The sequence below is a fragment of the Tamandua tetradactyla genome, chromosome 25, assembly GCF_023851605.1.
Source record: "Tamandua tetradactyla isolate mTamTet1 chromosome 25, mTamTet1.pri, whole genome shotgun sequence".
In the NCBI taxonomy this organism is placed as follows: Eukaryota; Metazoa; Chordata; class Mammalia; order Pilosa; family Myrmecophagidae; genus Tamandua; species Tamandua tetradactyla.
The window spans coordinates 46467052-46483519 of NC_135351.1; the positions used below are offsets into that span (position 1 = coordinate 46467052).

Below are 16468 nucleotides of genomic sequence, written 5' to 3' on the forward strand. Positions count from 1 at the left end.
CATTCTAGGATTTCTGTCACATGTTGCCAGGAAGGTCCACACCCCTGGGAGTCATGTCCCACATAGACAGGGGGAGGGTGGTGAGTTTGCTTGTCGTGTTGGCTGAGAGAGAGGCCACATCTGAGCAACAAAAGAAGTTCTCTGGGGGTGACGCTTAGGCCTAATTTTAAGTAGGCTTAGCCTGTCCTCTGTAGGAATAAGTTTCCTATGAGATAAGTTTCCCAAGATTGAACCCTAAATCTTGGTGTCTAGAATTATAGTTTATGTGATACACTTAACATTACTAATTTGAAACTAAAGTGAAGTTAGGGACAGCAATGTGGTGGCTCAGTGCCAGGGCCCCTTCTGCTCCTTTTCCCTCACAGCACAGACTTTGTCCTTTCTCAGCCACCTGATTCTGACCTTGATTCTCAACCACCACAGCTTCTTACTGCTTAATTGTTGAAAGGGTAAGATGTCTTAATGGGGAAATGTCAAAATTCTAATTAAAATATGTAATGTAGAATATTTAGTAAAAGAGTAGATTAGGCAGAAAACCTCTGTTTACAAGAGAGTAGCTTTCCAGTGAGCAGAGCTGGATGCTCCTCTTTCCCTTCTGTACCTGAGGCGGGTCTAGGACTTGCACCCTCTTCTCCAGGCCTAGAGCCACAGTGTTGTTTCTCCATCTGTGATGGCCATTGCCAGTCCATTACACAAGTTATAAATTGTATCTGGCAACTCACTCATTGAACGCAGGTTGGCTGTTTAGCTCCAAGATACATTTATTCAGTTGTGAACAAGCACCAGGGGAACAGCTGGAGGGAGCCGCGATGGAAGCTCCGGAGCTGAGCACCACTGTGTCCCAGCTCTGGCTAAGACCCTGCCTCCTGCAGCTTCTTTCCACGTCCCCCCCTTGGCTCCAGCCTCTGAGAGCCCCAGGACAAGACTGAGAGTTGTCCAAAAACTAACTGCGGGACCCGGGATAGGGAGACCCAGTGACACCATTGCACCTCGTGCCTGGTGTCCATCCAGTCACCTGTCCCTTAAAGTGTGGTCTGTCTTCCTGTCTCACAGGCAGAGCTCGGAAGTCGGGGCCCCTTCCTGCCAAGACCCTGCCAGCACCCAGCTCCCAGACTCTGCGCAGGAACCAGCTGTTCCCAGCACTGCCCCTGATGCCACCAGATGCAGGGAAGCAGGGGGACAGGGACAGCCGGCCTCTCCCCCCACAGCCCGCCCCGAGTCATGGCCAGCAGGGGCCAAGTAGCTTGAGTGAAAACCGAAGAAGCCTTCCCACATCCATATGCTGGAGCTGCGAGGCACTGGACAGCCCCCCAGTGCAGCCCGGGGCCCGCTCCCACTCCCTGGGTGACCTCCAAGGGCAGCCTGTAGAGCCCTGCCTTCAGGATGCCTTGGGAGTTCCCCAAGAGGTGGCCCCGGCCCCAGGGAGGCTACATCCCCCGGGTCAACATTCTGCTGCAGACATGGCATTGCTGCGGACCCAAAGCAAGAGGTTTTTGGACCCTCAGAAAATTATGACTAAGAAACCAGATGGTTTGAGCTCAGTCCCTGCACATGGCTTGTCGCTTCAGTGTTTGCCCAAAAGCTCTGAGGCCTCCCCTTCCAGAGGTCAGCATACCCAGACAAGGACACCTCCGGGAGGTCCCAGGAAAGGGCATAATTTTGAAGGACCAAATCACCCCCCAGGCACCAAAGAAGGAACAGATGCTGAGCAGAGGGTCCCGGAGGTGAGAACGCAGCCACCACCCGTTCCTGCCAAGAAGAACCGGGAGCGCCTCACTACTGGGTTCTTCCCTGCCCCCAGCGGCCCTGGCGGGGGTCCCCCAAGCCCCAGTGTGCCACGCCTGCCACTCAAGAAGAGCAGCCCCTCTAGCCCGAGGGCCTGCCCTGCGGCACCCACCTCTCGGCCTTCCTCCCCAAGCACCAGGCCACCCCCCTGGCTCTCAGAGCTCCCACCCGGCGTCAGCTTGCAGGAGCACGGCCGGAAGCTGGGCCCGGCCTTGGCCAGGAAGGTCTCTTGCCCTCGAGGAGTTGATCTGGAAATGCTAGCAGAAAGCAAGTTGCAGACTGAGGGCATCGACCTCACCGAGGAGCCCTATTCTGATAAGGTACCAAGGCTCCTGTCCCTGCCTTGCCAGCGAGATCTCAGTGCCTGCCCCTCGGCCCAGAGTCCTCGCAGGCACAGCCTGCGCACTCCTGTTCTGGGGTTCGGCACTCGCATGCTTGCTGTGGGTATTGGGCAGCCATTCTTTGCAGGGAGGGTGACAGGTGCTGGAACTGGTTCCCACGTTTAGTGGAGCCCTGAGTTATTGTTTCTGTGTCTCGATGTGTTTTCAGACACGAATATCTCCCCACCTCGTTTGCCCACATGTAACTGATGAGAAATTGCATCACAACCCCCATAAGTTGTATTAGGAGCAAGTAAAACAGGGGTGGGCACACAGAAAACTCTTGAGCTGTAGTAGTTGCCCGGGATTCCACAGGGGCAGCGGGTGTGGTCACTGTGGGACGTCTCTGGGTACAGGTTTGTCGCTGTCCCAGCAGTGTTGAGCACACTCTGCAGGAACGTCTGGCAGATGTCCAGTGGAGTGAGGTGGGCATGTTTGCCCTGGAAGCACAGGGCGACGTGGCCGTGCTTCACACATGTCCTTTGAGCTCAGTGGGACTTGTCAGATGAGGGGTGGAGCAGCCCCTCGGTGTCCACTCTGCCAGTAAAGGAAACGGCTGTCCAGTGGGGTCCGCTGGAGTTTCTGTGCAGGCTGTCTGTGTGTGTTGACCCCGGTGCTCGCACCTCTCACACCGCATCTCTGCTCTGCCCGCAGCATGGCCGCTGCGGCATCCCTGCAGCCCTTGTCCAGAGGTTCGCGGAAGACCTGGAGCAGCCCGAGAGGGACGTGGCCGCCCACATGGACCAGATCCGCATGAAGCTGCTGCGGAAGCAGCACCGTATGGCGGTGAGCTCCAGACTGGAGTCCTTAGGCGCAGCTCACAGGAGCTGCTGCAGGGTGGCCACGGAGTGGCTGGGTGGGGCTGGGGCAACAGGCTTAGCCTCGATCTTTGAAAAATAGTCTTGAAAGAAAAATAACGGGCATCCCCCTACATCCCACATGGCTGGCCCTTTCCCTGTGCTTGCCACCATGATGTGCTGTGAATCTTTCTGTTAGGACAACTGTTGCCCTTCATATTTCAGTGTCCTGTAGTAAACAGTGCAGTGGAGAGCGTTCTTGTTAACAAATCTTTGCAAACTTCAAAGGTTAGTTTCTAAGGAGTTAGTTTCCTTCAAGAGGTTTTGCTGAACATTGCAAAATCTCAAGGATTTTCACTCTTTTTAGCAAATTGTCTTCCTTGAGAAGTGTGGCACTTTATGTTTCCAACAAGATAGTATAAATGTCCGTTTCTCACTTCTTACTTAAACCTGACATTATTGCATATTAAATTCTTTATAATTACATTAATTACAATATTTAGTTTTTTAGGTCGTCAATGTAGACTAAAACAGTGGAAAATCTATTTTACAGTCCCCCAGAGGTGTCTTCCTTTCCTCACATCTGCCCCTCTAATCCTGTAGGGATTTTTTCTTGACGATCTCATGGCAGTGAGACATAAATGCTTACAGTCTGGAAGTTGAAGCACTTAATTGGGTTTGCTGTAATTCATGCACATTCTGTAAGCACAGTGCTTCCTTGAAGATGAAGCTCATGTGGTCACCCCCCCCCCCCATTTGCCCCAGCAGTGTCAGCTTCCTGGCAGCACCTGTCGTCCTTCTAACCGGATTTCTGTTTGTCCAGATCCCAAGTGGTGGGCTCACAGAGATCTGCAGGAAGCCCCTGTCCCCAGGCTGCGTGTCGTCCGTGTCCACCTGGCTGGTGTCCATTGGGCTGCCCATGTACAGCGGTGCCCTTGCTGCAGCGGGGGTCTGTGCGCTGAGCCAGGTGCCTTCTCTGACCCACTCTTGCCTGCAGCAGGCTGGCATCACAGAGGAGAAGCACAGAAACTGGCTGATGGCTGCAGCCAGGCTCTTGGAACGGCCACCAGGCCACGAGGCTGTGTAGCCGGCCCTGCCAGCCCCCCTCGCCTTGCCTGGGCTGCTGGGCGACTCCCTGGACATGCTGACCAGACCCAGAAGAGGGGGCCAACCCCTCGCAGACCTTCTCTCCTCCAGCACAGCCCCTGACGGGCATGGTGGGGTTCTTTCTAACCCCCAAAGAAAAGACAGGAACTTCTTTTTAGTTTCGGAATGCAGAAGAACCAGGTGACGACCAGCAGCCGAACTGCCTTTGCTGCGGCTCCTGAGGGCCCCTCACACCCCTCCAGCATTTCCTGCAGGACCCCAGGCCCGCGCAGCCCTCGGGGCACAGCCTCGGCTGTCCTCACACCTTGAGAAGTAGGAAAATCCGACAGCAGGAAAGAAGAGGTTCTGTTCTGTGGGTGGACGAGACCTTTGAATAATTGCTTTCTAGCAATCAGCTTTTTTTTGCCTTAACATGAGCTTTTAAGCAGTTAACTATTTAGTTTTCACAACCCTGTAACTGTAACTCAAAATCTGATGTATCTGGGGTTTTCAGTAAAAATACTTTTCTAATTGTCTCATTTTAACGTGGCTTACTTTGTAGGGGTGTTTATCAGAGACAAATGTCATGTTGGCCTTCCGGCTTTAAAATCACTGCAAGTCCAGTAAAAAGCTGCTGGAAACCACAAAGAGGTGGGGTGGTGAATGCCTTTCATTCTGACCAGCGTATTTTGTTACCTTATTGCTGCTGTCACAGCATTGACTTGGGATTCGGCGTATTTCCAAAATTAATCAGCCAATAGGTCACTTTTGCAAAAATCCTTGTAAGATGGAATGTTCCAGAAAAGTGTTTCTGAAAGGGAATGGGTTTATCTTTTTAAGCTTTGTAGTGAAGCTGTTGTCCTCTATTTTGGTATACCAGCTGTTAAGCAAAGGCCACACGCAGGGTTGGCCTGACAGCAGGACCTCCTGGCTGAGAGGGGCGGCGCTGGCTCTCCGGGTGGCTGGTGACCTCTGGGGCTCCTTGGCTTTTCAGTCACGTGACATTGCACACAGTAGCCTCCTTTTGCTCTTCCGGCCTCTGGCTGTTCCCTGGGGCTTCTCTCTCTGTCCAGTGTCCTTTGTGTATAAAAGGACTCAACCAAGTGGGACCAGAACCCCCCGACTCAGTCTGGGCACCCCGTAGCCAATAACGTGCTCTAAGGTCGTGGTTACAAAGGCTTTATACCTGCAGGACCAGGGCCTGGGGCCTAAACATGCCTTTTGGGGGAAAAGGAGTCAACCCCCAATAGCCCCCTTTTCCTATTTAGATAATTTGTTTAATTGAAACTCTTCATTAGGCAGCCAGGCCAATTCCTTTAGCTGTATATTAAATATTTGCATATTTTTTACTGTTTCACAACTAATTTAAATATATCCTGTCCACTTTTAGTCTAGTGTCTGATTTTTTAGCAAACAGCAAATTTAGGGGACTATCAGCTGTTAAGTTTCCATTGCTTACATTCTTATTGTGAGCTCTCTTTTAAGCATCAAATGTGGTCATTTGCAGTAGAAACGCTGAACATAAGGCCTTTATCAAAAGTTTTGTAATATTTAATCTACTCATTAAAACAAATTATTTCTCTCAGGAAAGAGAAAGAATAATGATTTCTGTAATTACAAAGCCATCTCTAGCATTCCTTTATATCCTGTATCCATGTTTCTGAAGAAAAGGATGTTCTCAGGTGAAGTATTTTTGAATGTGCTGTTACACATCTTTAAGATAATGTATTTCCTCAGTAATATTTACATTACATAACATATCGTGTGAAATTTGTGTAAATGTTGAATAAGCTAAAGGTGCCAAATTTCCACTGAACTCCAAGCGCCAGCTCATTTCGCTCCTTCTGGTTCGGGCATCCCTGTGAGCTCAGCCATCCGGGCTTGTCCAGCACCTTTGACTACTCAGGGGAAGTCCCAGGGGTGCTGTGGACAGCTCTTCCTGCTTTCGCAGTTGGCCTGATGACATTCTCAGAGTAAAAAAACCCACAAAACTTGGTGTTAGGGCAACACAGGAAAAGAAATAGTGAATTTCCAAGTAGCACCCAAAAAGGGAACTTTCTGGATTCGAGCGTTTCAATGCCAAATGGTGTATTTGTTCCCCTTCCTTGGGAATCACTCCCCTTGCACAGAAAATCAAATTTAGAGACTATGAATGATTTTTACTTGGAAGGGGTCTGTCTGAGTTTTTCTTATTGTGTTGTTTTTACTATTTTCAAATATGTTAAGTGTTGATTGATTCTTCTTTTGCTGTAAACCTTTAATTTGGCCCTAGAGAAGCCTGCTTGCCTGTGTGGAGCATGTCTGGAAGTGGTTAGGGCTTCAACCATACCCAGCTCTAATCAATGGTATTTGGTTCAGAATTCCGAGTCCCAGTGAAAATTGTTCTTTGAAAAGCACAAGAAACCTGGAAAGGCAGTTTGGCTCAGGTGGCAACATATCCATTGTGTATAAATTTACTTCCAAAACTGTCTGGAGGGAAATGCAGCTGCCCTCACTGCAGTCTACATTTCCAGATAACCAAGGAGCAGGTGTCTTCTCCTCGCCTCGCCTTGCCTTGCTCAGAGGCCCTTTTCTCTGTCCTGAACTGGGTATGGATAACGTTGGAAACTGCTGGCCCACTGGAAATCAGTTCCTGGTGTGCAAAGTTTGCTTTCACAACTGCAGCAAAAAAGGTCACTTCCCCAAGTCTGCTGCATGTGTGTACTGTGTAATTTTCAGAAAAAAAGTTTAGTAGTCCGAGTCCGAGTCATTTAGATTTTAAATGGATATGGAAGAGAAGAAACTTGAGCAAGTTATATAACAACTAACAATATTGCACTTTCTGTATATGAAATCAATATTTAAATAACTTATTTTTTCCATTGCTGGTCTTAAACATTGTAAGTAGCTGTAATATACCAGTACCCATATATTCTTGCAATTGCTTCAGCCCCAGAAAGTTGTGTATTGTTTTAAAAACTGTAAAAATGATTGTGATGATTCACTTAGCAAAAAGAAAGGTGAACAGAAGGGTTTTCTTATGTATCAAAACTTGTCTATGTGTCGTGTGTATACCCATAAAAATAATAAATTCTTCAGTTAAATATGCCATTTTTTGTTATTTCTTGGGTATTTCAGAGACTAATGGAATAGAAATTAATAGGAATTTATGAAGTGTGAAAATAATTGTGTGCGATTACTTTTGCTACATCACAAGAGTCGTTCTGAGACACACACCCAGATTATCATTTCCAATTTAAGCATTTTTTTTTCAAACATCGCATAATAGAGTCCTATAATTACAGCATTTTAGACTAGAAACAGGTTTGGGAAAGTTATCTCTAGTCCAGGCCTATCATTTTCAAATAAAGGATCTTAGTCCAGATTACATGATTGACTTGCCCAAGATTATACGATCAAACAGGGAGTCAGGGTAGTAGTTAGGTTCAGGTGGCAACTTAGCCAGGTGAAGGTGCCTAGTTCTGTTGCTGTTGACTTGAATCATTAGCATGTGAAACACATCTATGGCTGATCACATCTGCAGTCAGCTAAGAGTAGTGCCTTCCGCAATGAGTGATGTTTAGTTTAATTAGCTGGAAGCTTAAAAGAGAGAAGTCAGAAGAGAGCTCAATGCGGTACAGCCCAAGCAGCTCAGCACACTTCATCTTAGCACTCACAGCTCAGCCCAGAAATTTGGAGATGCAGAAAGGAATCACCCTGGGGAAAGCCGTTGGAATCCAGGAAACAGGAGAGAAGGCCAGCAGACTCTGCCTTCCCGTGTGACAGAGAACCTCAGATGAGAGCTAGCTGCCTTTCCTCTGAGGAACTGTAAGTTTTTAACTTAATGAATAAGCTGATCTATCTCTGGGATGTTGCACTCTGGCAGCATCGGCAGATTAAAATGAACTATTATAGAACCCAGTCGCTCACTGAGATATTTTACAAATGTTATTTTGCACATTAATCAACTTGACAAAATGTCTGGCTTCTTAGGGAACGTTGACTAGATTCTTAGATTTTGTACTATCCTCGGTTCCTCTAGGATGCCTATGATGCATTCATTTGAAAGATAGAATAGAAATGTGATAGGAGAAAAAATAAAGGAGTATTTACTGATTCTGAAGCTCACAGCTCACATCGACCTTTAAATGCTGACTTCTTTACTTATGGGCAAGAGTTCATCTGAGAGCAAACAATGTGCACGAGACATAGCTCTGTGTGTTTTCTGTTTTTTTCCTTGTTTACGCCCAGCATTGAGCAGCTTAAGTTGCAGTTAGAAGGGCCGCGGGTGAGTGAGGTAAAGTGACCCTTCATGATGTTCGCAAGCACATTTAGGTGATGAGCTCCAAATTAAGGGTCTGGGAGCCTATGCTTTAGTCATGGCATAATGGGGCAAAAAAATTGGTATTTACTGTGTGCAGAGGCCTAAGAAGCCTCTGGCTATTTCATGTTTGGGGAAGGGAAAGTGTCTAACAGTGCAGGTTGACGTGGAAGAGTTTTCCCTTCAGCCGAACGTCAGGGCCTAAGCAGCAGACCTGCAAAGAGGTGCTGCATGTGGCACCTCACTGCCTTTTGCCCCTTGGAGCCACCACCAGGAGTTTTTCTGTTTCTAGAAGAGAGGCTCTTAGGAAGGGGCGTGAGTCAGTTCACTTCTACTGAGAGTTTGTGCACCCCATGCACGGCTGACATCGCTGAAATCTTGCCCACACACAAGGGGTGCTCCTGCATCAGAGGCTGTTGAGTTCCACAGTGAGGTGGACGCTCAGCTCGGAGGACTGAGAGCTCAGAGAAACTGTTGACTCAGCCCCCGTTGGTTCTTCTGGGCGTCCCCCTTGTGTGGCCTTCGAACACACAGGTCCTAACATTGAAGGGGCCGTCTGTATGGCTTAGGACACATCCCCGTGTCCCTGAGCTCTGAGCATGGGCTGTCCCTGCTGCCACGGGGGCCATTCCTAGAAGAGCCTTGAGGACTCCTACAGACACCTTCTAGGGCAGGGACGGGCCGTGGGGCCAGGACACAATGGGTGGACCGTGCTTGGCCTCGCTCGTGTCCAGTGACCCCCAGCAAAGGGCCCCACCCCTGTCCAGAATGCTGCGGAGGTCCTGGGGGTCCTAGGAGGGGGTCCTGGGAGGTCCTGTGGCAGGAGTCCTGGGAGGTCCCCTGGTGGGTCCTGGGCGGTCCTGTTGGGGAATCCTGAGGGTCCTAGGGGGTCCCATGGGGGTGCCGCAGGACCACCCTGTGTGCGCCTGGAGGGGGTCTCAGTGATTTGACTAACATCACCCAAATTCTCTGCATCATATCAGAAGTACCAACCAACCCTTAGGAGATATTTAGGAGACAACGCCATATTTTTCATTCTGCAGGAAAAGCTATTCTTTAAGAAAACAATTTGAATCAATTATTTTTACACGAAGTTGACAATTAAGGCAGTAAAAAATATACATTAAAAGCCAAGAGATACTGCGTATGGTCTGCAGGTCTTTTTATTTTTATTTTTTTGAGAAATGAATAATGGAATAAAGAGAGGCAGCTTATTTTTACGGTTACATTTTATATCTCTAGAAAAACAACTACAATATGGTCTTGGTTTCTAAACATAGGGAAATCAGATTTTTATGAAGGTTACACAACAGAAACATGCCACCTTTTGTAGTTACCACTATGTGCAAGTCACTCTAAAGCCTTAATTAAAACCAAACACAAATCATAAAACTTATGGTTGTGAAAAAATTATTCCAATTGAAACATGCTTAAAAAACAACAGTATGCTCAAATAGTCTTAAAATATAATTTTCTCTTGCTGAGAATCTTAGTTCTAAAACAGCCATATAACCTACCCCTACTGAATGTTACTAAAGCCACAGAACCAAGTACCATCCCAGCCTGGCTGAGAAGCTCTGAGGTTTATGCTGATGGCAGCAAAGATTCCAACAGTTTTCCTATGTGCTTCTGCTGCTCTGTCTGTAGTGACAGAGGTGCCTGGACTTGGTAACTTTGGATATCCAGGAAAATCTCATCACAATCATCAATTTTCCATGATTTCATCAATGTCCTTGTGTCTCGCCTTCAGTTTAGTTACACTAATTCCAAACCCCAAGTAAATCGTAGCCGTTATCCAATTTTCTCCTCCCTTTGAAAAAAAATAATGAACTATTTTAATAAAGACTTGCTTGAAAATGAAATATTTTCAGTTTAAAGCAGCACACTTTAAAAACAACAGGGCTTCTGTAGAATCCTGTATTTGCCTCCTACAAATGCATTCTTGAACCATGGTAATTTTGTTTGTATGCCTATAATCAAATGGCTATTCATTATTATTTATTAATTTTGAAAAGAAAGATTCACTTTTTATGGAAAACCATCTCGGTTTTGTTGTTTTCCCTTCAACAACTTTGCCTATTCTGCCATGTACTTTGGTGGGAGTGAGGGGAGAAGACCTGAATATAAAGATGTTAAATCTCAGTTCAGTTATCCGACTTTTTTGAGTGCTTACCATGTTCTTTAAACTAGAGAGCCATTTCTGCAGGCCATACCCACCCCACAATAATTTCATCTTGGAATTTTTTAATGATGTTTATGTTTACTCGTGTTGCTTCCAGAGATTTCCTATTGTTAGTCAACTTGGTCAAATTTGGGGTGAAAAGTAATTAACATTCTAAGAGTGCCTACTGTGTCCAGTACAATGCTAAGCATTCTGTGTCTTATTTAATGTTTTGATTAGTTCCGTATAGAGAAGAATTATTTTCTAACCGTAGATTTGTCATCTCTACCTTTGAGTATATACGATGCAAAAACGTGTACCCTTGACTTAATGGTGCTAACAACATCAACCTTGGTAGTTGGTCAGTAACATCATTTTCAGTTTTAAAACACATTAAATATGAGTTATAATTTAATTTAGGATTCTGACAGATGCTTTTAGCAGGCACAGAGAATACCTTGAATTTACATGAGGCATTTATAATAATTGGTACAGAAAATTATTCTGCATTTTGAATGTCATATATATGTTTTAGTCATTGTTAACCATATGTAATAGTGTAGTCACGGTTCTTTTTTTTTTTTCCTTATGCCAAGCAAGTGATCTTTTTCTTTTCTTTTTTTTTAGTTGTGGAAAGCAATAAATTTCAACACAACATTAGTTATAGAACAAACAGATTTCAGAGTCTGGTATGGGTTACTATTCTGCAAGTTTAGGTTTTTAATTCTGGCTGCTCCAAGACACTGAAGACTAAAAGAAATATCAGTGTAATGGTTCAGCAGTCATACTCATTTGAGAGTCCTATCTTCTCTGTTATAACTCTGCCTTCTTCTTAATCTTTCTCCTAAAAGAATCACGGTTCTTGAGAGAATATTCTTTACAATCTAGGAGAAAGCCAAATTGTTCTAAATAAACTTTGTGCTTGAGACTGGCAAATAAGGTAGATTCTTGGTGAATTTTTAAACAAATCAAACAGTAACATGGGTTTGCCTAAGATTAAATATTTGCATAGTTTAATATGCAGTGAGTTTGTGAGAAACTTTTTTTGCTACTATCTACTTTTTATTGTTGTAACATGTAAAATTTGCCATTTTAACAATTTTTAAGTGTAATTCAGTGGCAGTTACTTTTTTTCCCCCCTTAGTGACTAATGAAGTTGAACATCTTTTCATGGCCATTTTTTAAATTTTGTTTTGTTTATGATACATAACCACATACAAACACAAACATTCTTACCATATGATCATTATATTCTTGTTTTATAATCAATAACTCACAAATCATCACATAATTGTATATTCATCATCATGATCATTTCTTAGAACATTTGCATCAGTTCAGAAAAAGAAAATATTCGTACATACCATACGCCTTACCCCTCCCTTTGGTTGATCACTAGCATTTCAGTCTACTAAATTTATTTTAACATTTATTCCTCCTATTATTTATTTATTTTTAATCCATATGTTTTACTTTTCTGTCAATAAGGTAGATAAAAGAAGCATCAGACACAAGGTTTTCACAATCACTCAGTCACATTGTGAAAGCTGTGTCATTATACAATCATCTTCAAGGAACATGGCTACTGGAACACAGCTCTACATTTTCAGGCAGTTCCCTCCAGCCTCTCTAAACTAAAAAGGTGAAATCTATTTAATGCATAAGAATAATCTCCAGGCTAACCTCTCAACTCTGCTTGAAATCTCTCATCCATTGACTCTTTATTTTGTCTCATTTCTCTCTTCCCCCTTTCGGTGGAGAAGCTTTCTCAGTCCCTTGGTGCCGAGTCCCAGCTTATTTTAGGATCTCTGTCCCACGTTGCCAGGAAGGTCCACACCCCTGGGAGTCACGTCCCATGTAGACAGGAGGAGGGCAGTGAGTTTGCTTGTTATGTTGGCTGAGAGAGAGAGGCCACATCTGAGCTACAAAAGAGGTTCTCTGGGGGGGTGACTCTTAGGCCTAATTTTAAGTAGGCTTAACCTATCCTTTGTGGGGTTAAATTTCATATGAACAAACCCCAAGACTGGGGGCTCAGCCTATTGCTCTGGTTGTCCCCACTGCTTGTGAGAATATCAAGAATTCTCCACTTGGGAAAGTTGAATTTTTCCCCTTTCTCACCATTCCCCCAAAAGGACTTAGTGGCTATTACTTTTACAATGGCGTGCTGCCATCCCCATCTTCTATTATTAAAACTTTTCCTTACCTAAAGCTAACTCTACCTGTTAAGCAGTAACTCCCCATTCTCCCCTCCCCCAAGACCCTGGTAACCCTTTTCTAAATTTTTTTTTCTTGATATTTCATATAAGTGGAATTATACATTTATCTGCCCTTTCATGTCTGACTTATTTCCTTTAGCATCATATTTTCTAAAAGCTCTGTCCATGTTGTCACATATATCAGAACTTCATTCTTTTTATGGCTAAATAATATTCCATTGTACTATATACCAGAGTTTATCCAACACTTGAGTTGCCTCCAGCTTTTGGCTCTTATGACTAATGCTGTGTATATATGTTTGAGTTCTGGCTTTCAGTTTTGGAGGATATATACTTAAATGGAAACACTGAGTCATCTACTAATTACACGTTTGAATTTTTGAGGTACCACCAAACTGTTTTCCACAGTTGTTGCACCATTTTACATCTCCACAGGTATTGCGCGAGAGTTCCAATTTTTTCACATTCTTGCCAACACTTCCTATTTTCTGTTTTTGTTTTGTTTTTATTAATAGGCATCACACCAGTAATGGGTGTGAGTGGTACATTGTGGTTTTGATTTTCATTTCCCTAGTGCTTAATGATGTTAAGCACCTTTTCCTGTGCTTATTGGTCATTTATATCTTCTTTTGAGAAATGCCTGTTCTAGTTCTTTGCCTTTTTTTTTTTTTGTATACTGTATGGGGGGGGGGTCACATTTCATTGTTTTTCCATGTAAGTATCTTGTTATTGCAGCACCATTTCTTGAATTTTTGTTTGTTTGTTTGTTTGTTTTGGGAATTGCATGGGCTGGAAATCAAACCCCATCTTCCTCATGGCAGGAAAGAATTCTACCAGTGCACTACCGTTGCACCCCCCACCCTTTGCCAATTTTTTATTTGGGTTGTTTGCCTTGTTGATTTGTATGAATACTTTTAATTAAAGGAGACATTGTTTCATTTTGGCCATCACCCTGGTATTTTTATATTCACTTGGTGCGATATAACAAAAGTATTTACATGTTGAAAATTTGATTTTGGTTTTTAGTTTTCTTTATTTCCAAGCCTATTTAAAAAAAATTATATGCATCTTGATGATATCAGTAGTTTTAGGTGTTGAGATTATCCAGATTGTAGACACAAACATTTACAGAGTTGGCAATTTGCCATTTTGTTCCAGGGTGCAAAGTAGAAAGTAGTCATTTGGGATCTGGTGGAGCATAGCATTCTTTTTTAAGGGCAGTCCAGGTTTATATAAAAATAATGCAGAAAGTAGAATTCCCATATATCCTACACTCTCTCTCTCTCACACACACACACACACAGTTGTCTCTGCTGTTAACATTTGTAACACGTATCGTTCTTGAATGCTCCAGTCTAGTGTGTTAATGAGTTTTTGACTAAAAGTATATAAAGATGTGGAATAGACCCATAAAAAGAATGCTAGCAATATTAAGTGTTAATTAAGTCACAGCATACAGTAAAATGTTAAATGTAAGGACTTGGAATCAGAAAGCGATAGATGCCCATTCCAGGGTTGCCACTGATTCAGATGACCTTGAACAGCCACAGCATCTCTTAATTTTCACCACTAAAGTAGGAATTATCAGATAGCTACATTTAATAAAGTTGAGGACTACATGAGAGTACATATGTGAAGTGTCTAGTGCTCAGTAATTTATACCTCTGTCATGTGATTTCTGAAGTTTTTGTCTTTAATACAAGAGGAATACAATCCAAAGTTACTGTAATAAATTTTTCAGAATTGGATTCTATAAGTATGCAAAAGTAACGTATAGAATCTGTAGCATGAAAATTACCTGAGTTAGCTTTGTGACCTTGGACTTCAGTGTATTCAGTTTAAGAAAATGGGATAACAGTATCTATGTCATAGAATTGTTAGGAGTCAATAAATTAATACTTACAACTAGCTTGCTACATAATAAGTGTTCAGTAGAGTCCACTTTTAGTGTAATTATTACATTTATTACCTGAGCTAGTAAAGTTGGAGTTTAATGAAATTAGAGTAGCTCATAGTACCTATTATTGAGATGTTAAATGTTAAAGTTGAAAAAGACGTTAGAGATCATCTGGTAGCTAGGAAGAAACTGAAGAACAGTGCCTGTCACATTAGTAAGTAGGTACTTGATATTTTTGACTGAATGAAGCCCTAAGTGGTTAGAGTCAGTTAAAGTAACAAAAGTTGTCTGGAGGCAGAAATCAATGCAAATGGTTCCTCTTGAATGAAACTGCTGTCTTTATAATCATGTTACGGTATGCTCCCTATCTCCCAATTTTTATTAATACTAAATTTTATATTTTGTAAGATGGCATTTTTCTGGAATTTTCTTCCTGTAGATGAAAAAAAATCTGGTAGCCTATTATGGCTAATTCATGTAATTATGCTCTCATTCATGTACATTACAGAAAATTAACTGGCCCCTTATTTAAGATTACTTTGTACAGCTAAGTTTTTCATTGTTTTAAGGAAAGAGTAAGGATGTTGGTTTCTTACTTTGATTTGATAAGCTTAATAAATGGATTTTGAAAAATAAGAGACTTATTTTCCCTCCCTAGATTGCATTTTAATTCATTCATTCACTTGACAAAACTTTTTGAATGTCTAGTCCTGCCTAGGTACTTTTTTTTTTTATTAAAAAAGTGGGATACAAAAATGAGTGAGACCTGCTCCTGCTTTCTGCTGTACTCTTGACTGCATCCAAATCACCTGAGACACTCATTAAAAATACAAATTCTCAGGCTCAAGAATAAGAATCAGACTTGAGTTGGACTTTTTAAAATAGTGGTAGCTTTTCTAAAAATTTTAGATTTTAAGTGTGAGATTTGGAGACTATTGCTTAAGGAGTTTACCATCTTAGGAAGATAAAGCCTGTATACAAATAACCAATACAAAATAGATGGAATATAGTGATGGGTGTCAAAAAAGAGTTCTTTAAAACATCAGGCTATTGAAAGAAGTTGAAATTCCTGGATGTTCTGTTGATAGGAAAATTTGAACATTCTTAATGGTGAGAGGGATTATCTAAGGTAATATGAACCTGATCTTTTTTTCTACTGAAGTATTTGTGTTACATAATGGAGTTTTTCTCTTCAATTTATCGGCTACTTTTTGGAAAATTCAAGTTGGTCACCGAAATGGGTTGTCTGTTTCATTAAAACAATAAATTTCTCTAGATAAGTAAAGCCTTTGAATGTAGATCTCTTAGACTCTAGGCAAATTTATTTTGATATCAAGGTATGGATTGGTTCAAGATTTGAACCTGGTAATTCTAAATCAGTGCAGTATGTGTGTATCTTAATCTTCTGAACATGCCCTTTCTGTAGCTTTTCACTGCTATTTTTTACCATAATAATGATTTCTCTTGAATTGACATAATTGTTCTAATCAGCTAATCTTAAAGAAAATTTCTCAAATCTTGTGATATTTGAAGTATTTCAAATTTTCATTTGTTAAAAACATAGAAATTATAATATATGGTCAAATAATGCCTGATTTGTTTTTCCTCAGCATCATCAGGAAGTAAGTAGCCCATACAGCTTTATAATTTTAAGCAGTTTGGGTAAAGTATTTCATGAATGCGTGTTGCCCTTTCTGCTTCCTTTAATAGTAATTTGGGCCTAAATTGACGTTGATTGATCTTTGTGACGGGCATTTTTGTTCATATTCTGGTGCTTTCTAGGAGTGTTCCCATATTTTTGCTCCTTTCACCTGTTTGCTCCTGAATATTTATATAGTTTTTCCAG

At 42.6% G+C, this 16468-nt stretch overlaps 1 protein-coding gene across 8 annotated transcripts in view; it reads left to right on the forward strand.

The window, feature by feature from the left end:
* The window catches only part of SASH1 (SAM and SH3 domain containing 1), a 151130-nt gene extending 143999 nt beyond the window's left edge, over window positions 1-7131 (forward strand). For 6 of the 8 annotated variants that reach the window (XM_077143425.1, XM_077143427.1, XM_077143431.1 and 3 more), the window contains 3 exons: window positions 1054-2105; window positions 2820-2951; window positions 3786-7131. In XM_077143425.1, the coding sequence (XP_076999540.1) occupies window positions 1054-2105; window positions 2820-2951; window positions 3786-4049 (1448 nt within the window). In that variant the 3' untranslated portion in view covers window positions 4050-7131. Of the gene's footprint in view, window positions 1-1053; window positions 2106-2819; window positions 2952-3187; window positions 3741-3785 lie in introns of those variants that run through there. The other 2 variants (XM_077143429.1, XM_077143426.1) reach the window with 2 other exon arrangements.
* The last annotated feature ends 9337 nt before the right edge of the window (window positions 7132-16468 follow it).